Raw genomic sequence first — 17,539 nt, forward strand, 5'->3', positions numbered from 1 at the left:
CTATGTCTCCTCTCTTAATTCTTTATGCAGTAGGTTTCCTCTATAGAAAATTCTGAAAATCCATAAAAACAACAGGTAGTTGTTTATAATGGATCTATTTTAGATGATTTTTAGTGTATCATTCTGGTCATATTCCTATGCAAATATAGATTTAATTTCCTTTATACATGAATAGAGTCATACTCTACACTTTTAGAGTAACAGTTTTATTGAAGTATAACAGTCATGCAGAAATGTACACAATCAGAAATTGATGACACTTTATGTCCTTAAATATTCTCCCACATCAATTTTTAAAAGGCCACAAGGTATTCCATCCCATAGCTGTACCATAACTTAGATGACTAACCACTGTTGCAAGATTTCTGGCTTTATTCTAGTCTTCTCACCTCTCCCTCCACAATGCTGCAAAGATGGATTTACCCGTATTTAACATTTTTGTGCCCATTTCCAATTTTTCCTTAGAATAATATTCCTAGAGGCTGAATTTCTGGGTCAAAAGGCATGTGCATTAAAAAAAAAACTTTCAATTTTAGAATTGTTTTAGGTTTACAGAAAATTACAAAGGCACTTCAAACAGTTCCTATATAGTTTCCCCATCCACACCTAGTTTCTCCATTGACATCTCACGTTAATATAGCACATTTGTCACAATTAAGGAACCAATATTGAGATATGATTAGTAACTAAAGTTCATACTTTATCCAGATTTCCTTCCTTCTTTCCTTCCCTCCTTCTTTTTCTCTCTCTCTTTCTCTAATGTCCTTTTTGCTGTTCCAGTATCCCATTTAGGATACACCTTTACATTTAGTTGTCATGTTGCCTTAGGCTCCTCTTAGCTGTGACAGACCTTCCTTGTCTTTGATGACCTTGACAATTTTGAGGAATACTGGCCAGGCATTCTGTAGACTGTCCCTCCATTGAGGTCTGCCTGATTTTCTTCTTATGATTAGACTGGGGTTATGGGGTTTGGAAAGCCAAGAGATAAAATACCACTCTCATCATATCTGGTCCACATACTGCCAACATGATTTATCACTGTTGATGTTAACCTTGATCACCTGGCAGAGGTAGTATGTGTCTAGTTTCTCTACTATAAAGTTACTCACATCCCCCCTCTTACTGTATTCTGTGAAAGGGAGTCACTATGCGCAGCCCACATTTAAGAAGTTGGGTGTTAAGCGTCAGGGTGGAGTATCTACATAAGTTACTTGGAATTCTGCTTTACAGAGTTATCTCTTCTTCTCCTTTATTAATTTATTCATATCAGTATTCATAGCATTAACTTATAGCAGTATGAACGCATGGATATTTCACTTATACTTGGAGTTATAAACCAGTGGTACTGTTTTGTTGATCAAGGCATGTGTATTTTTAATACTCTGAGTAACCCATTGAGTAAAGCTACCCCGCCAAAGGTTATACCAACTCTGATGGTCAAAATGCGGATCCATAACCCCTCAATTTCACACCCTTTATAAAAGTAGGTCTGCAAACAAGGGCGAGGCCTACGCCCCTCCCTAGCGCCCAATTTCCTGATGCCCCTTCACAAAGAAGATGAGGCCAGCAATGGGGGGTTCTTCCGGGATGGGCTCCTCACCCCCTGCCTTGCCGGGGCCATACCCACAACCGCTTCTAGCGCATTGTCTGGTCTCCCGGTTTCCCCAAAGTCCCGCCCTCCCTAGGGCGGAAGTTGGGCGGGCCGCGGACCGGAAGCGCTGGACGGGGGCGGGCTCTCTCGCGCAGGCAGCTCCTCCCACTCCGCACTGCCCCACCCCTCCGGCCTATACCGGAAATGAGGTCAGAGGGGGAAACCCGGCGGGGAGACTCGGCCAAAAAAGCGGAGGCCGGTGGAGGGACCTGCGGCAGCTGGTGAGGGGGAACTGTGGGTTGAGAGGGTCAGGGTCCAAGGGGCCGGCGCCAGTGGGGCCTCGGGCTCCTGGCCGCGGCTGAGTGGCCAGAGGCTTCCTGGGACCTCGGCGGCCGGCGGGAGGGGCGACGATGGCGGGGCCTTGCTTTTCAGGGCCCATCTCCTCCGTCCCAGGGGATGAGAGTCGGGCCGTTTCCGGGGCGACAGTCGCCTCTTCTTTTCTCTTTACGGCTCTTTTTGGGCCGAGGACAACCTGAGGGCTTGGTGTCCGGAACCGTGATCGCCCTACTCCTCGGGGGCGGGCCGGGGCGTTGGTGAGTCCTTCGAAACACGCCTTTTTCTCACGTCTGTGGCCAGGTTGCAACCCCTGCACGGAGAGAGCTCCGTCGCCAGGACTTGCTTTTTCGCAGTTTCTATCCTAGAAGAGCTGACCCCCCGCCCCGCCCCCGGTGATCGCGAATGAGAAGTTGTCTCCGGCCTTTCCTTCCTCCGCCGCCCCCAGCCCAGTCTTCCGCTCCGACCCGACGCCTGCTTCTCATTTCTACCGATTTCCCCTTTCTTGGCGCGACTCAGTCAGCCTTTCCTCTCCATGAGCGCTTGCCTGTGCCCGGGGGTCCTCTTGGACTGTGCATCCGACACTAGTGGTGGGGGACCTCCAGGGTTCTTCTGTCACTTTTCGAATTGCGGTCTTAGAGACAGGAAAAGATTCTGCAAGGGCATTCGACTCCCAGTTGTTTGGTAATTTAGTTACACGTTAAACTTTGTACAGTTCTGCCTGAGTTTTTAAAGCAGTTATTTATGAGGGAAGTCGATTTCGACATGCTGTTCCCACTTGTTTATCTACTTTGGCCTTAGGGACAGTTGTCTCCCAAACTCCAGTCATGGCGTTTTAAACTACTTATTGCTTAAAGGGAAGTGATCATTTTATGTGTGGCTTTTGACACTTTGAGAAGTTTTGTTTGGTTGGTAGTTTTGGAACTAGCTGTCCCCATTGCTCCCACCATTGTGGCAGATAAGCCAAGCCAGCTGTTTTCCTGCCTTTGAGTTCGTTGGCATTGGGACAGCATGAAAATAGCTTTTAGAAAGTTTTTCGCAAAATTAAACTGCATGAACGGAAATGTGGTCTGAGAGTGGCGCCATGCAGTTTTAAGTTTTAATTATGGTCTAGAAATACTAGGGGCTTAACAAGGGCTAGGGAAAAGTGCTAATTTAATATGTATTTAATTAGGTGTTGTACAAATTATATTAGACATTTCCCTATAAAAGGGCATTTTGAAAATTGCTCTTATACTTTCATCCCTTGGAATGTTTGTCTCTGAAGTGACCCTGACAAGGATGAATAGAAAAATAGGAAATTTTGGAAAGCAGTTAGCTAGAAATTTTAGGGACTCCACACATCCCTGTAATTTCAATCTCAGTTATATCCTGTTTATGTGTGATTGTCTAGCACTAAAGCACATAATTAGGATGATCACTTAATTTATTTTCTGAAGGATGGGGAGAAGAGTTTAAAAGTTGCTAATTATTAAGAAATATATGCCATACTCGATAAGGATTTTACCTGGTATCTTCCAGGTGGTAGTTGGGACCAGAATAGGTGTAAACTTAGTATCTTTTTTCCATTCAGAGTACAAACCTGGGTCACTACAAATTCTTGGATCACTAAAACTGCAAGCAGCCTTCCTTAAAGTGTGTCATTAGGCTGTCTCTCTGTTCCCTTCCACAAGCATTCTTATTAGTAACCCCCGGCCATAAAACAGTCCTTCATCCATGGTTTTGAAGTTGTGTGTTTTTCTGCTTCTGTCTGATGAGACGTTCTCTAGTCTTTCTGGATCTCATCGTCAGGTAATTTAGTGACAAGTTTAATTAGGGAAAAAGGGGAAAGATTTATTTCCCCGAGTTTGCTTGTTTTTGCTGATATCCCAGTTGTCGTTTGGTGAATGTTTGTTTTTTTGTGCTTAAAACATGTTGACTTCAGGCGTTTAACAAGGGCCAAACACCTATTTTCAGTGGCCAAAATGAGCATGGATGGTAGGAACAGATTCTAAGTGTAGCCAGATAAAAGGTGAGTTTATTTCCTATAGCTAGGGCGGGCTCTGCAGTGCCGTGATCTATTTTTAAAAATTACTCTAAAACAACAGGTCCTGTTCAGGCTCTCTTTTTTTCTTTTTGAACTTCCTTTTGGCAGATGTGGCCTCATGGATGAGCTGGTACATGACTTAACCTCAGCCTTGGAGCAGACATCTGAACAGAATAAGCTTGGCGAGCTGTGGGAGGATATGGCCTTGAGCCCTCGGCAGCAGAGGCGGCAGCTTCGCAAACGGAGAGGCCGGAAGCGCCGTTCAGACTTCACTCACCTGGCAGAGCATACCTGCTGCTACAGTGAGGCCTCTGAGTCCAGTCTGGATGAGGCCATTAAGGACTGTCGAGAAATGGCCCCAGTCACCAATTTTAGTGACTCTGATGACACAATGGTAACCAAACGGCACCCAGCTCTCAACGCCATTGTTAAGAGTAAGCAACATTCTTGGCATGAGTCCGACTCCTTTACGGAAAATGCACCTTGTCGACCACTCAGGCGCCGGCGGAAGGTGAAGCGAGTGACATCAGAGGTGGCTGCCAGTCTTCAGCAGAAGCTCAAGGTGTCAGATTGGAGCTATGAGAGAGGGTGTAGGTTCAAGTCTGCTAAGAAGCAGCGTCTGTCACGCTGGAAGGAGAACACTCCCTGGACCTCGTCTGGCCACGGATTGTGTGAGTCAGCAGAAAATAGGACTTTCCTCAGCAAAACAGGAAGGAAAGAAAGGATGGCATGTGAAGCAGATGAACAAAAACAGGGCTCGGATGAGAACATGTCAGAATGGTGAGATCTCCCTTAACTAAGTCAAAGATTTGCCTAGTTAATTTACCCAAAGTACAAATCCACAGTCTTGATGAGTTCAGCTTGCTTTCAAACCTGCCACTATGATACTGACTTCATAGCCCTCCTTTAACCAGTCAGCCAATATTTGTCTTTAGCTTTTTAAAGAACATTCATGATTCTGTAGAGGGCTATAATGTAATAGACACACATTTGTTTCTAAAAATTGTTTAAAATGTGTACCTCAAACGCACAACCAGAATTTTATTTTAAAAACAGTTTGCTGCTATTTATGCCACGTGGTTCATACATAGTATTGTTCTTTAGAACCAGGATCTCAGCAGAGGCTGGTGTGTGTGTGTGTGTGTGTGTGTGTGTGTGTGTGTGTGTGTGTATGCTGGTGCCAGGTACGTGGGACTTTTAAATATTCCTAGGAAACTGCCTTTACCCATTAAAAATCATGGGGTTTCAGATACTTCTGGTTTACTATTCTGTTCTCTGCTACTTACAGTTTGACTGTATTGAGTTTGTTTTTTATGGCTGACGTTCAAGTTGTTTGAACACATGGTAGGCGTTGATTGTGACAGTACTGAGTCCCATTAGTCTTATGCCAAATGTCATCGAGCCAGAAAAATTTTTCTCTAACGGGTGCGTATTTAAAATGTCAGTGTAGTTTTTATTTTTTACATCTCAGAGAGATAGTCCTGGGAACATTGAAACTCCCCAGCGGGATGCTTTATTATTATTATTATTATTATTATTATTATTATTATTATTGTGTGATATCTGTTTCTCAGTGGGGCTGCTGTTGGTGTTTTGGATGGGACAGTTCTTTGTGGTGAGGGACTGTCCCATGCCTTGCGGGATATTTGGCATCTACGTTGTTCCCACCCCCCTTGCAGTGTCAAATGAAGTGCCTCCATGTGTGCCCGGTAGGTGGATTGAGTAGTCCCACGGGGCACCATTGTATTCTGTTGTGAATATTAGTTAGCATTTATGTGGCACTAACTGTGTGCCAGGCACTGTACTCTTGTGCGTAACACATATTCTTAATGTTCACCACCCTCCTGCATGGTAGGTACCATTGTTTGTATTTTATGGAAGAGGAAATGGAGGTTAAGAGTGGTCAGATACTTTGCCCAAGGTCACCCAGGGCCAAAACAGGGAATTAAACCTGATTCCAAAGCTAACACTTCACCACCATTTTCCCTGCCCTTTGACTTTGCCTTTTCTAGGGCTCTTTTTCTGTCTTATCTTAACTTTTACAGCCTTAGACTGTCTGACCTTCCTTAGGACTTTGCTTCTTCTTAAGTTTGTCTGAACAGCAAAGACATAAATCTTGGGAACTGTGAGGTGAGGCTGTGTCAGTAACAGGAAAAGCTGTTTAGTCTGTACCCTTCATGCGTAGTTTTTAATCTACCTTTAAAATTTTTTCTTACTGACTTCATACGGTATGTGCCAGTCCGCACGAGTAGGTCGGCTTATAATTTGGCTTTCCTAATTTTCCTCTAATATATTCTAAGGCCTGCTTACCCAATTTATATGTATAGTTTGGGATATTTGGCATCTACGTTGTTCATACCCCCCTTGCGGTATCAAACGAATGCCTCCGTGTGTGCCCCATAAGTGGATTGAGTAGTCCCAGTGGGGCACCATTGTATTCTATTATTGTTAATATTAGTTAGCATTTATGTAGCACTGTGTTTTTTCCCCTCATCATGCCATTTTTAATGAAATAATAAGTGCTTAGTCAACTTGAGCCTTTTACAGTATTGAAGCTCTCAACTGAGGTGTTAGTGTGTTTCAGTATTGAGCGTACATAGCAAATACTCATCTTCTTCCAGTTGAGAATAGCTATTTTAAAAATAGCTTTTTGGGATGGTTGCTTACATATATTTCTTCCCTAGAGTTTCTTGTTGAACTATGACGTAATTGTGTATGTGAGAGACTGTTAACTCTGTCTACTCTAAGATAACAGCCCAAGTATGGGTCCAGACGCAGAGCCTATAATCTAGCAGTGAGGCACTTCAGTCCTTCCGGTTCCTTCTTACCACAGACACATTTGCTGCACGCTATAGACAGGTTGTGATACTATCCTTTGTAGGGATCTGAGAGCCTGCGTAAATTAAAGTAGGCAGCAATAATTATGAAATTCGTACTCTTTTCAAGTCGAGGGGACCTTGTTTCCCCATTTGGGCTGTCTCTTCTGGCCCCTGACTTTAGTTTTCTCTCAGAAATGTGGGTGCCAAAGTCATTGTAGTTATGAGGGAGTTGGTGGGCTAATAGCAGAAATAGAATGAGAAAAACTATTCTTCAGCATCTAATTATTTAGGAGTCTTAAATTCTCCTTGACTTACGCTGATTCATCTGTAGTTACAAACACGTGCTTTATATTTTCCCCTTAAATCTACTCTATGGGGAAATAGGGGTGATTCTTTGTTCTTTAACTGCGTATTATGTTTAGCCTCTTAACAGTAAAGTGGAACTAAAAATCTGCGCTCAAATATTAAGCACACCTTACACACAGGCGTAGTATTAGAGTGTGTAAAAGTAGATAATAGTTTATGATTTGGATATTATACTGTCTTGGTGAGTTGTTGATTCTGTCAAAATTTTCCTACTTTTTTTCTGCATTAAAAGACATACTTTCAAGTATCCTCTTGCTTACTCTCATAAATCTGCTTGGATGTGCCAGTTTATTCACATACAGGTCAAAGTGTTGCACTTTATCTGGGGTATTGAGGGTTGTCAGAATATACTTGTATATGATCCAACTTGTGAATTATTAGGATGAAACTGATCATTAAGCTTAGCTTAGCCTAGCCAATGGCTAGATAGAATGCTTTTAAAAGCATGTATTAGGTGTTTCAGGTTCGAAAATGTATGTCTCAATCAGAGCTTTATTTCTAATTTCCTTCAATTTACTCTGCTAACTAAATACGGATTAGTTTTAAGCTTACCCAGTAATTCTTTTTGCTTTTCTTTCTGTTCTTCCTTCATTTCTACACCAACCAGTCCCTCAAGAGTTCTAAGGAACTAAAAGTAGTTATGATGTAATGGTTTTCTTATGCCTGCAAAAAGATCAGTTACTATTTTAATATTTTTCAGTGCTTGTGTGTTCCATTCTAAAATGGAACAACTGTGTTGTAAACTTACTTTTTGCTGATCTTGATTCAAATTGCCCATGTAACAGCTATTAATGAGGGGGATTATGGGCTAATTTTGCTCAATTCTTCACTAACATATCATTCATTTGTTGCCTTTGAATATAGTTTAGCTTCTCTTCTTTCCTAAGTGAATTGGTTTGGTGATGGCCTGAAGTTGTAGCCAGGAGCCTTTCCTAAGGTGATGTATTAGAGGCTGACCTTACAGGAAAGAAAATATTCCCTTCTCTTGGAAGGCAAGTGACAGAGATAGAGTGCTAAACCTTCCCCCTCCTTCTATAGCCCGAGCTGACCTTCTGCGGCCCCTTGGTGCCTCTTGTTTTCTTATTTTTATAGAAAATCAATATCCCTTCTGACACAAACAATAGCTCAGAAGCAAGAATAAATGGGAGAAAGCTGAGATCTCTGTCCATCAGCTCTCACTTTAACTCCCCCAAACTCTTTAATTATGAGTGTGCTTTGCTCCAGGTGTTTGTGACAGTGAAATTGCTAAATGAGGACCATTTTAACCAAAGATTGGGTGATCAATAACACTCTATAGCAGTAGCTTGTCGGATCAATAGCATTCATTATTTCATGGTTAAGGTAAGTAGCCTCCTTTGCAAGTGGAGGTCATTAATCAGGAGTTACTGGAGCTGTGGAAAAGAGTATCTGTGGTAGGTGGAAGTGGTTCTGTTTTCTGTTCTGCAAATAGGGCTGCTGACCAAGAGTATCTGTGCCATTGTTTCAGGTGGTACCATGGCATTCGAGAATATTGACTGGCTCGCATAGTGTGCTTATTCAGATTTCATCCAACTTTGCTAGTACATCCTTAGGAACAGCTGAAAAGGACAGCTTGGGAGGTGGATTTGATACTATTGTATTTGAGGATCTGTCTCTTGAAAGAAATGTTAGGATTATTTTGTGTGGCTCCAGAGGAAGGAACTAAGACTCATAGAGAGTATAGAGAGCTAAGTGCTGCCTCAGTATAAAATATAACATTCTAAAAATGTTATATACAGAACTCCATAAAAATGAAGTGAATTGTTTCATCAGGTCATGAGTTCTAGATGCCTGGAGGCATTCAAGCCTGCGCATAGTGAGTACTTCCTGATTTATCGTCAAGTTGGAGAGGTTGAACTGAATGACCTCTAAGGGCCTGTGCCACGCTGAGATTCTGTAATTCTTTTCAGTCACAACCTCCTTCCCATCACTTTAACCTCGTTCTTTACAAAGCATCTATCTGATAAGCAGCCTCCACTGCCCACTAAAATACTTATGAAGGCATAAAACATTACAAATGCACATCACCAGAAACCAGGATTTGCAGTCGACCTATTGCCAAGGTTTCCCCAAACTACAAGGCTGGTAGAACTGCGCTGGAGAGTGCCGTTGGAAGCCTGGTCAGCAGTGCTGAGCCCTCCGACGGGGGACAGCGAGGCCCTGCCTCGGTCCTCAGCCCAGCCTGTGGGGCCGAAATGTGAGGTCCATTTCATTCAGGAAAGTGGGCAGCTGCAGTTTGAGCCAGAGTGTTGTTCCATCCCTTACTTCCCAGTCAGTTTCTATTTGGAGGCTGTAACTCCCAGAATACACTTGGACAGCAGATCTTAGTGTTTTCTGTGGGTGTATTTGTTTGGGCGTAGGAGGCAGCCACAGCATATTGAGTCCTAGGAAATAGAGTCTCCAAGAATGAAGTTTACAGTTGGCATGGGCAGAGAAGGAAAGAGCACTCAGAGTAGAGCATTCTGGAAACGGTAGTGTTTTATATACCTTCATTTAGTATAGACCCCTGGAATGGGGTCAGAATCAGGCGGTGAGGGTTAGAAGAGCCTGTCTCAGTCCAGCATAGCTATATGACATAAAAGCCTACCAGCGGCACTGGGGATTAGTCTAGGGGCTCTCTACATCCTCTTGGCCAGTTGTAGATGTGAGAACATGTTACCCATAGCCCCGGGAATGGAGAATAGGACCGAGGGTAATTTACACACCCTTTCTGTTGGCAAATACCAGATTCTAGTAAACCAGTCCTTTAATAAGAGCCTTTGAACAAGTTCTGCAGAGTAAGGGAAAGGAAACACTATCCTAAAAGTTCAGAGGAAGAACTAATCTTTGAAAATGATTGCCAGTGGAAACCAGGGGAACATGTTAGAAAATCTTCATTAGATGCAAGAAGATATCATCACTTTGGAGTAGGAGCAGTAAGTTACAAGGACAGAAAGATGGCTATTTGAAAACCCAGTGGTATGGGAGGAAAAATTGCAGGGAAATTTGAAATGTAATTGCAGTGTTAAAATGAAGGACAATTTATTCTGCAGAACATTGAGTTCATGATGTGCAAAAACTTCGGAAGCCCTCCCAAAAATGCAGAGAGGAGATAAAAATGAGAGAGAAGGTGATTGATAGATGTGGGGGACAGAGAAGAGACCCAGTCTGCAAGTATGTACATATTCCCAAGGAAGGAACCAAAGTGTTGGAATGGACGAATGATTTAAAAATATAACTGAAGAGAAAAAGTGTTCCTGGGTTGAAAAAATTAAGTATAAAGATTAAAAGGGAAACCTAATCAAAAGAGACCTCTACCTATCTTGGCAATATTTTCGCATTCTGCTTTGGTGGTTGGGGTGGAACAAATACAAAGAAGAATCTTAAAAGGGATGAAAAAATAAGGCTGGCATTCATCCCTATCGTACTAAATGTGACGAGCTACATTTTCCTAGAGGGTTTTGGGGGGTGGGGAGGGGGAATATTGCTCTCCTCACCCCTTGTCCCCTGAATTTTATGTACAATGAAGATAGATTTCATATGGAAAGGCAGCACAAAGACATTCTCAGATTTGCAGGTCTCAGGACGTATGCCCTTTAAGAATTTACTCTGAAAAGACATTTCATGTAACCAAAGATGAATCACTATTAGCTCTAAGAAAAGGTAAGTCTTAAAAGGATGGATGGACTTCTCTAAGGCACAGCCCCCCAGCTCAATAGCAGAGTCCCGAGGAAAATCATTATCTCTGCAAAGTGTATCTGATTGCAGTGGCCGTGCTAATGAACCTGTGAAACTGGAGAGGTGGCTGCCTTCGTGGTACCATCTGAATGAAACTGAAAAACTCCTTCAGTGTACTTTCTCATAATTTATTATGGGAATAATTTTGCAATCGATGTGAGATACTTCTCTGAAAAACCTCTCGCTCAGTCTGATTACCTGTGGTTACAAATGTACCACCTCGATCCAGGAAAAAGACGGGGGGAAAAAGGAGCAGTGATGTCTTTGGGCTGTGTGTCTAGGGGTGACATTTTTTTCTTTCTGTTTGTCTGAATTCTAAGACAATTTAAAATTTTTATTAAATGCCTTATTATTTAATAAAAGATTAAAATGAAAACCCCTTATTTTTTAGCATGCTGACGTAAGCCATAAATTCTATCCTGTTTTATATTTTAACTTTTATCCTCCTGTTTATTTTAAAATCAGATGTAAAAGACATATCTTATTTGAGCTATTTGGTTAATCTTAAATGAGTAAGCAACTCAGGTGGTAACTTATTGATACCAGCTTTTGATTATAGAGGATCAACTAATTCTGTACCTCCATATTTTAATTGAGACAGGTGTAAACTACTGTCATTCAGTTCCACATTTACAGTCTTCTGTGTTTAGGGATATGAAAGAACTACCTCAGGTCAGAGGACAAGCTGTGTTTTCCTCCTAATTGTGGGAATTTAGAGAATTTAGGGAATTTAGAGAAAGTTTTCACAATAAAATGTTGGGAGAGGAAAGCCTCTGGAACTGCTGGTTAGGTTGACTTTTTTACACTTAGTTGTTTCAGTTGGATGTGGTTCTGTTGCTTTTCTAACAGTATTACAGTAATTAGTTAATACAATTGGTCCAAAATCCAGGCTTTAATTTGTCTTCTTTAACATGGTGGCTATGCTGCTGAATTAAGTGTGGGAACATGTTTTAGTGAAAACCATTATAGAGAAGTGTGATGTACTCTTACTACTTTTACTCACATATGACTATTTTTGAGACACTTTTCTGGCTCCTAAAAGGGGTGATTTCCTTAGTATTATAAGGTTAAATTCTAGGCACCATGCCTTATTTTGCATTATGTTCTTTATTGGGAAGCATTCTTCTCTCAACCTTTTCACACCCTTCTCCCATAGTCTAGACTAAGGTTTTAATAAATTTTATACATTTAAATTGTGGTTTACATGTTTCTTTTTTAGTTTTAGTGTTGGTTATAGTAGTGTCTGGTACATAGCAAATACTTACTAAGTGCTTACTAAGTGAATGAGTGTAAGTTTAGGAGAAATGAGGGAGGGGGGCTGGGAATCCTTCCTCTTCCTGTTGGAGACTTTATTGGCCCAATTTGGGACTGAATTTTTTTTGAATGATGTATGAATTATTTGTAGAGGTAATACATTTCTGCTCAAAAATATTTTAGAAATATTCTAGGAAGATTTTTATATGCAAGCTATTTATGGATGAGAATCATATAAAAACAGGGAGTACAGAACAGCTCCCAGGCAAAGACAGGAGGCATTGATACCTCTAGGAGTTGCTGCCATTTTAACACAAGACAAGATTTCATTACCTGCTATCTTTTTATGAAGATTAATAAAGGCTGGGTTTTTGTCTTCCTGACTAAGCGCCAGAGGACCACACGTGGAGTGGACACTAGAGGTAGGATCACATATTTTTCTTATAAAAATGAAGAACACAAATTTTTTTTCTTGCCTAGTAAAAAGGCCCATGGCAAAAAAATAATAAATTTGAAGGAATAGGAAAAATTCGTGGAAGCCTGTCATCTTTTTAGCTTTTTGACCCCATGATTTGCAAACGTGCTAAAAGAAAGTTGTCTTTATTGAAAGATAAGAGCTTATTTTTAAAAGAATAGTAAATATTCTGTTCAATTAGATAAATTAACATTTTATAGTTGACTAAATCATTATTGAAATCCCGCTAATCTGATTTACTTTTTAAATTATAATGTCTGAGCCAGATGTGAAGGCTGCAGGACTGGACAACTTTGGCTTGTAACTTGGAAGGAGAAATGTTTGCTTCGTGTTTATGGCTAGCACTACATTTTTGCATGTTTTATCGTAGTGCTTATGTGCAACCATGTCATGAAGTTCCTGTTTTTTTCCTCCCTGGTAAATTATGCTAACAATTTCTTACATATGATTAGATTTCTACAATGCAAGTGCTTCTGAAGGAATGAATAGAATTAGCAGATGTAATCAGATGAAATTGTCATTTCCAGATACTGGTAGAATGATGATACTTCTGTGTAACAAGTGTTTATAAGACAGAAATTATTTTCTCAGTGAGGAAAATGCATACCTTCCTCGGTCATAATCTTAAAATCCTGGTGATAGGTCTATGGCATCATTGCTGTACTCTAATTAATTATACGAGGTGTGATCAAAATATACAGTGAATATTAAAGAAAATTTATTGCAGTAAAAGACACATTGCTGTTAATCTCCCTCAAAATACTCCCCCCTTGCTTTGAACACACTTATCCATCGTTCTTGCCACTTTCTGAAGCACTTCTGGAAGTCCTCTTTCGTGAGTGTCTTTACTTCATCCTCCATCATGACAGTGCTGTGTCACACATGGCTTCTGGTATATGGCAATTTCTGTCAAAACAGTACAGTGTGTCCTCATCCACCTTGTTCACTGGATCTGACACCGTGTGACTTCTGGCTCTTTCCCAAAGTCAAAATGACCACGAAAGGAAAACATTTTGAACTGATTCAGGACATCGAGGCAGCCATGACAATGCAACTAAAGACACTCATGAAAGAGGAGTTCCAGAACTGCTTCAGAAAGTGGCAAGAACAATGGGATACGTGTCTTTGAAGCGATGGGCAGTACTTTGAGGGGTATTAATGGCAATTGTCTTTGACTGTAATAACTTTTTTAAAAAATTTAAGCATTCACCGTGTTTGTTGATCACACCTTGTATATAGAAAATTTATGGAAGAGATTAGTCCAAGCTCTTTCAGGAACAGTGAATCTCCTTAAACACTGTTGACAAAAATAGAATATGTGCAGTGACAGGAAGGTTTTAGGTTACCAACACCTTTTTTGATCCAGCAGATTTCTTTGAGCTTGTCCCCTTTATTTATATGAGGAAAGAATGTAATCCATACAAAACAGGATCAAGAAAGCACCGGAACTTGTAGTGCTTACCAGTGGCTGGAAATGAATGAGGAAAAGAATTGATAGAGTTTGTAATAAAGCAACAGTTTTAATTTTTTAATTGGAAATACTCAGAGGGGACCATAAATATTGCAGAGTAGAACTTGTAGTACATCCAGAGCAGGGGTCAGCAAACTTCCTCTGTAAAGAGCCAGATAGTAAATGTTTTAGGGCTTTGTGGGCTATATGTTCTCTCTTGCAACCACGCAACTTTGCAGTTGTGGTATGAAAGAAGATAAAGATGGAATTGAAAGAGTGCAGCTGTCTTCCAATAAAACTTTATTTATTGACACTGAAATTTGAATATCCACATGTCACAAAATATTCTTTTGATCCCCCCCCCCCCCCCCCCCCGCCATGGATTTAAAATGGAATAAAAACCATTCTTAACTCCGGCCATGCAAAAATAGGTGACTGGCGATTGTTGACCCCTACCTAAATCAGTTAGTGTTAACTTCTAACCAGTAAAAACTGTCACACGGTGGTGCAGTAGAATATCTGTTCCAAGGCCTAATGTGCTTTCTAAGCCCTTCTTCATCTCAGGAGGAGTTAAGCAGTATAACATTTGCTTTATCGTTAAGGCAAGATGAGAATGATAAAGTGGTACTATGAGAGGATGTGTAGTGACTCAGTGGAGTTAGACCACTGATAGTCTTAGAAATTTGCTAAAAATACTAAAACAAAACCATTAAGTTCAGGAGGTACGGTTCTTTGAACTCAGAAGTGGGAAGAATGCAGTACTTGGTGACCTGTCTTCTGGATTTAACTGCAGAGCTCTTTGAAGATTCTAAATGCAACAGAATCCAGTGGTATAGTTTTGTACATTTCTACAATGACACCTGTGAATGTTCCCATTTATAAGTACAGAAGAAAATACAGTGAAATAACCTTTAAAGAAATTGGGTATATTTTATTGGCTCTTGCTGTAACAAGTCTCTTGGATCTATTCAGAGACAAGCTTAAGTGAGGAAAGCATTTCTACCTAATTTAATCAGCATTTATAGGATTTAATTAATGTTGGCAAGGTATTTGAAAATGTGGCAAAGTGTAAAATATTTTCAGATTTTTGATCCAGAAATGTAGACTAGGTGTTTGCTAAGCCTCTTCCTTATGCAGCATGGTGAGAATGTTTCTTGCTTTGGTTGCTTCTATCATCTAGAGCAGGTGGAAAACAAATTGACCAGCTTGGAACGAGGCATTCCCAATGAAAGAAACAGCTAATAATGTGAAAAATAGAGAAATTTTTCTTTGAACCAGATAAATCAAAGTTGATGAAGATTAAGTGAAAGAACTGCAGTCTCATAAGAGGCAGAATCCATTGTTAGCAGTAGCTCAGAAAATGAAGCTTATTGGACAGAATTCTAGGGGCCAAAAGTTTTATTTCAATGAGTTCAAATGGAGTTTGTTTTTTATGGTTTTATATTTAATCTTAGTTTCCTTTTCAAAAATGAATTTTGTTATATTCACTTGGTGTCAAGGAAGACATTAAATTTAGAAAATATAACTTGCATACTGACACTTTTTTTCCTGTTTATGAATTTTTGTTTGCTGCTTTATGAATGGGGAAAAATTTGAGAGACGCTAGATGTCTTAAAGTTGGATAGCTTCATTTGAAACTGATAGTTGACAATATTTAAAAATAAAATTCGTTGGTAAATTTGTAAATTTATGTTGTTTAATATACCAAGCCAGGTTGAGATTACTTCTATGAGCCTTAATAAATAACTTTCTACTGCAAAACTAACACAGTGACTTTAGATGTTTTAAGAGTACTTTGAAATATAAATGAAAGTTTTTGAATTCCCCTCCTCTTACATTTCTTTTATCTTGGGGGGACAATAAACTTTCCCCTATGACTTAGCCATGAAATTTACATTTCTGATTGGCTAGTGAAATTAGGGAAACTTCTCATTTGAAGACCAAGAGAAGAATGGACAGTCCTTTGTTTTTGTTTTTAACTGGAACAGATGTGTTCTCAAGTTTTACTCTTTTTTTTTTTTTTTCAGTGAAACCAGCAGTGTGTGTAGCAGCAGTGACACAGGGCTCTTCACAAATGATGAAGGCCGGCAAGGTAATGTGGATCCGAGCTTCGGGAAGTCGGTTCAGTGTTTCCGGGGTGGTTGTGATGATTATAGGAGTGGCTCACTGCGAATATGATGGTTGTCTCTGGCAGTGGTTCTACACTTCAGGGCGTATACCAGCCGGCTGGGAACTGCTACCACTGCATATTTCTGAGCTCCCACACATCAACTAGGTCCCGAGCTGGCCCCTGGAATTTGCATGTTTCACAAGCACCTGTGGGGATTTTTGTGCAGGTAGTTCAGACTTGGAGAGTCACTGATCCAGGGGGTTATGGTGTCAAGGATGGGACTTTGGGAAGTTGCTTTGTATTAGCACCAAAAAAAAATCCTGATGTATTAATTATTCTCTTTTTTGGAGGTTAAGACATTCTTATTTTTGCATAGGGAGAATTTATTTTTGTAACCTTATTTATAAATGATCCCAGCATTCTGTATATATATATTATAGAAAACATCTTTCTAAAGTTAAAACTCCTGAAGGTTAGCATAGACCCCTGGGACTAAGGCTGGTGTATGTTAATTATCAATTCTTTAGTTTTACTACCTAAACAGAAATTTGAAACTTTGTTCTTGTCCTGTGTACTTGCTCAGGGCCACACCAATTATGCACCAGTAAGAATTTCACGTAGCTCCTTTGGACTGTAGTTTTCTTACTTTAAATAAGGGATTTGTAGAGCTCAGAAGTCCCTGTTCCCATGATTTTTCTCCCAGGGGTAAGTGATTGACGGACAGAGTTATGGTGGCTACATGTCTAGGTTGATTCAATAGGCTCCCTAGTAACTCAGGATCCTGGGACGGTGAGACCCAGGATCCAAGGCCTGATTTTGGAGAGAGACCATGGGGAGGGTGTCTCGGCCATGCCTCAGAGTTGTGGGCCTGGATGGAGTTGTTAAGCTTCCTGCTATATGGAGGTTGGGAGTACATATCTATCCCTTTCTGATTCTGAGGGAGCTCGGGGTCATTAGAGGTTATGTGTGTGTATACTCCCAGGTAGGCTCTAGCCAGGGTCTGGACTCTCTTACCTCATACCAGGCAAGTCTGGTTGTCTTCCTTGAATGAACTGGTACATACTGTTCAGAATGATAATATTTGCTTTTTCTTTGCTTTTACTACAGAGCTATGAAGTGTCATAATGGACCTCTTAAAGGTTATGAGGCATAATTATACAGAGGTATAAGCAAGTGTGGACCTGTTACAACAGATTAAGTTTTGGGCCTTTGGAAAACCTTTCCACTGATAAGGAATCCCTGGTTTCCTTGGAAAATTGTGGAATATTCTATAGCCCCAGCTTTCCTCTTTGTGTCTCTCTCCACTTCTTATATTCCGGTGATATTTTAGATGCTTAGAGGTCTCAGCACAAAGCTGTGTTATTTCCTGCTTCCACGTCT

The 17,539-nt window shown here is 40.6% G+C and overlaps 1 protein-coding gene across 7 annotated transcripts in view; it reads left to right on the forward strand.

Annotated features, from left to right (window-relative positions):
• Nucleotides 1-1,740: 1,740 nt before the first annotated feature.
• The window catches only part of GPATCH2L (G-patch domain containing 2 like), a 51,466-nt gene continuing 35,667 nt past the window's right edge, over nt 1,741-17,539 (forward strand). For 6 of the 7 annotated variants that reach the window (XM_074327182.2, XM_019733534.3, XM_074327180.2 and 3 more), the window contains exons 1-3: nt 1,741-1,872; nt 4,059-4,730; nt 16,077-16,141. In XM_074327182.2, the coding sequence (XP_074183283.1) occupies nt 4,069-4,730; nt 16,077-16,141 (727 nt within the window). In that variant the 5' untranslated portion in view covers nt 1,741-1,872; nt 4,059-4,068. Of the gene's footprint in view, nt 1,873-1,924; nt 2,185-4,058; nt 4,731-16,076; nt 16,142-17,539 lie in introns of those variants that run through there. The other variant, XM_074327181.2, reaches the window with a different exon arrangement.

This window comes from Rhinolophus sinicus, chromosome 3 (assembly GCF_057876585.1).
Source record: "Rhinolophus sinicus isolate RSI-liver-muscle chromosome 3, RSI-T2T, whole genome shotgun sequence".
Taxonomy (NCBI): domain Eukaryota; kingdom Metazoa; phylum Chordata; class Mammalia; order Chiroptera; family Rhinolophidae; genus Rhinolophus; species Rhinolophus sinicus.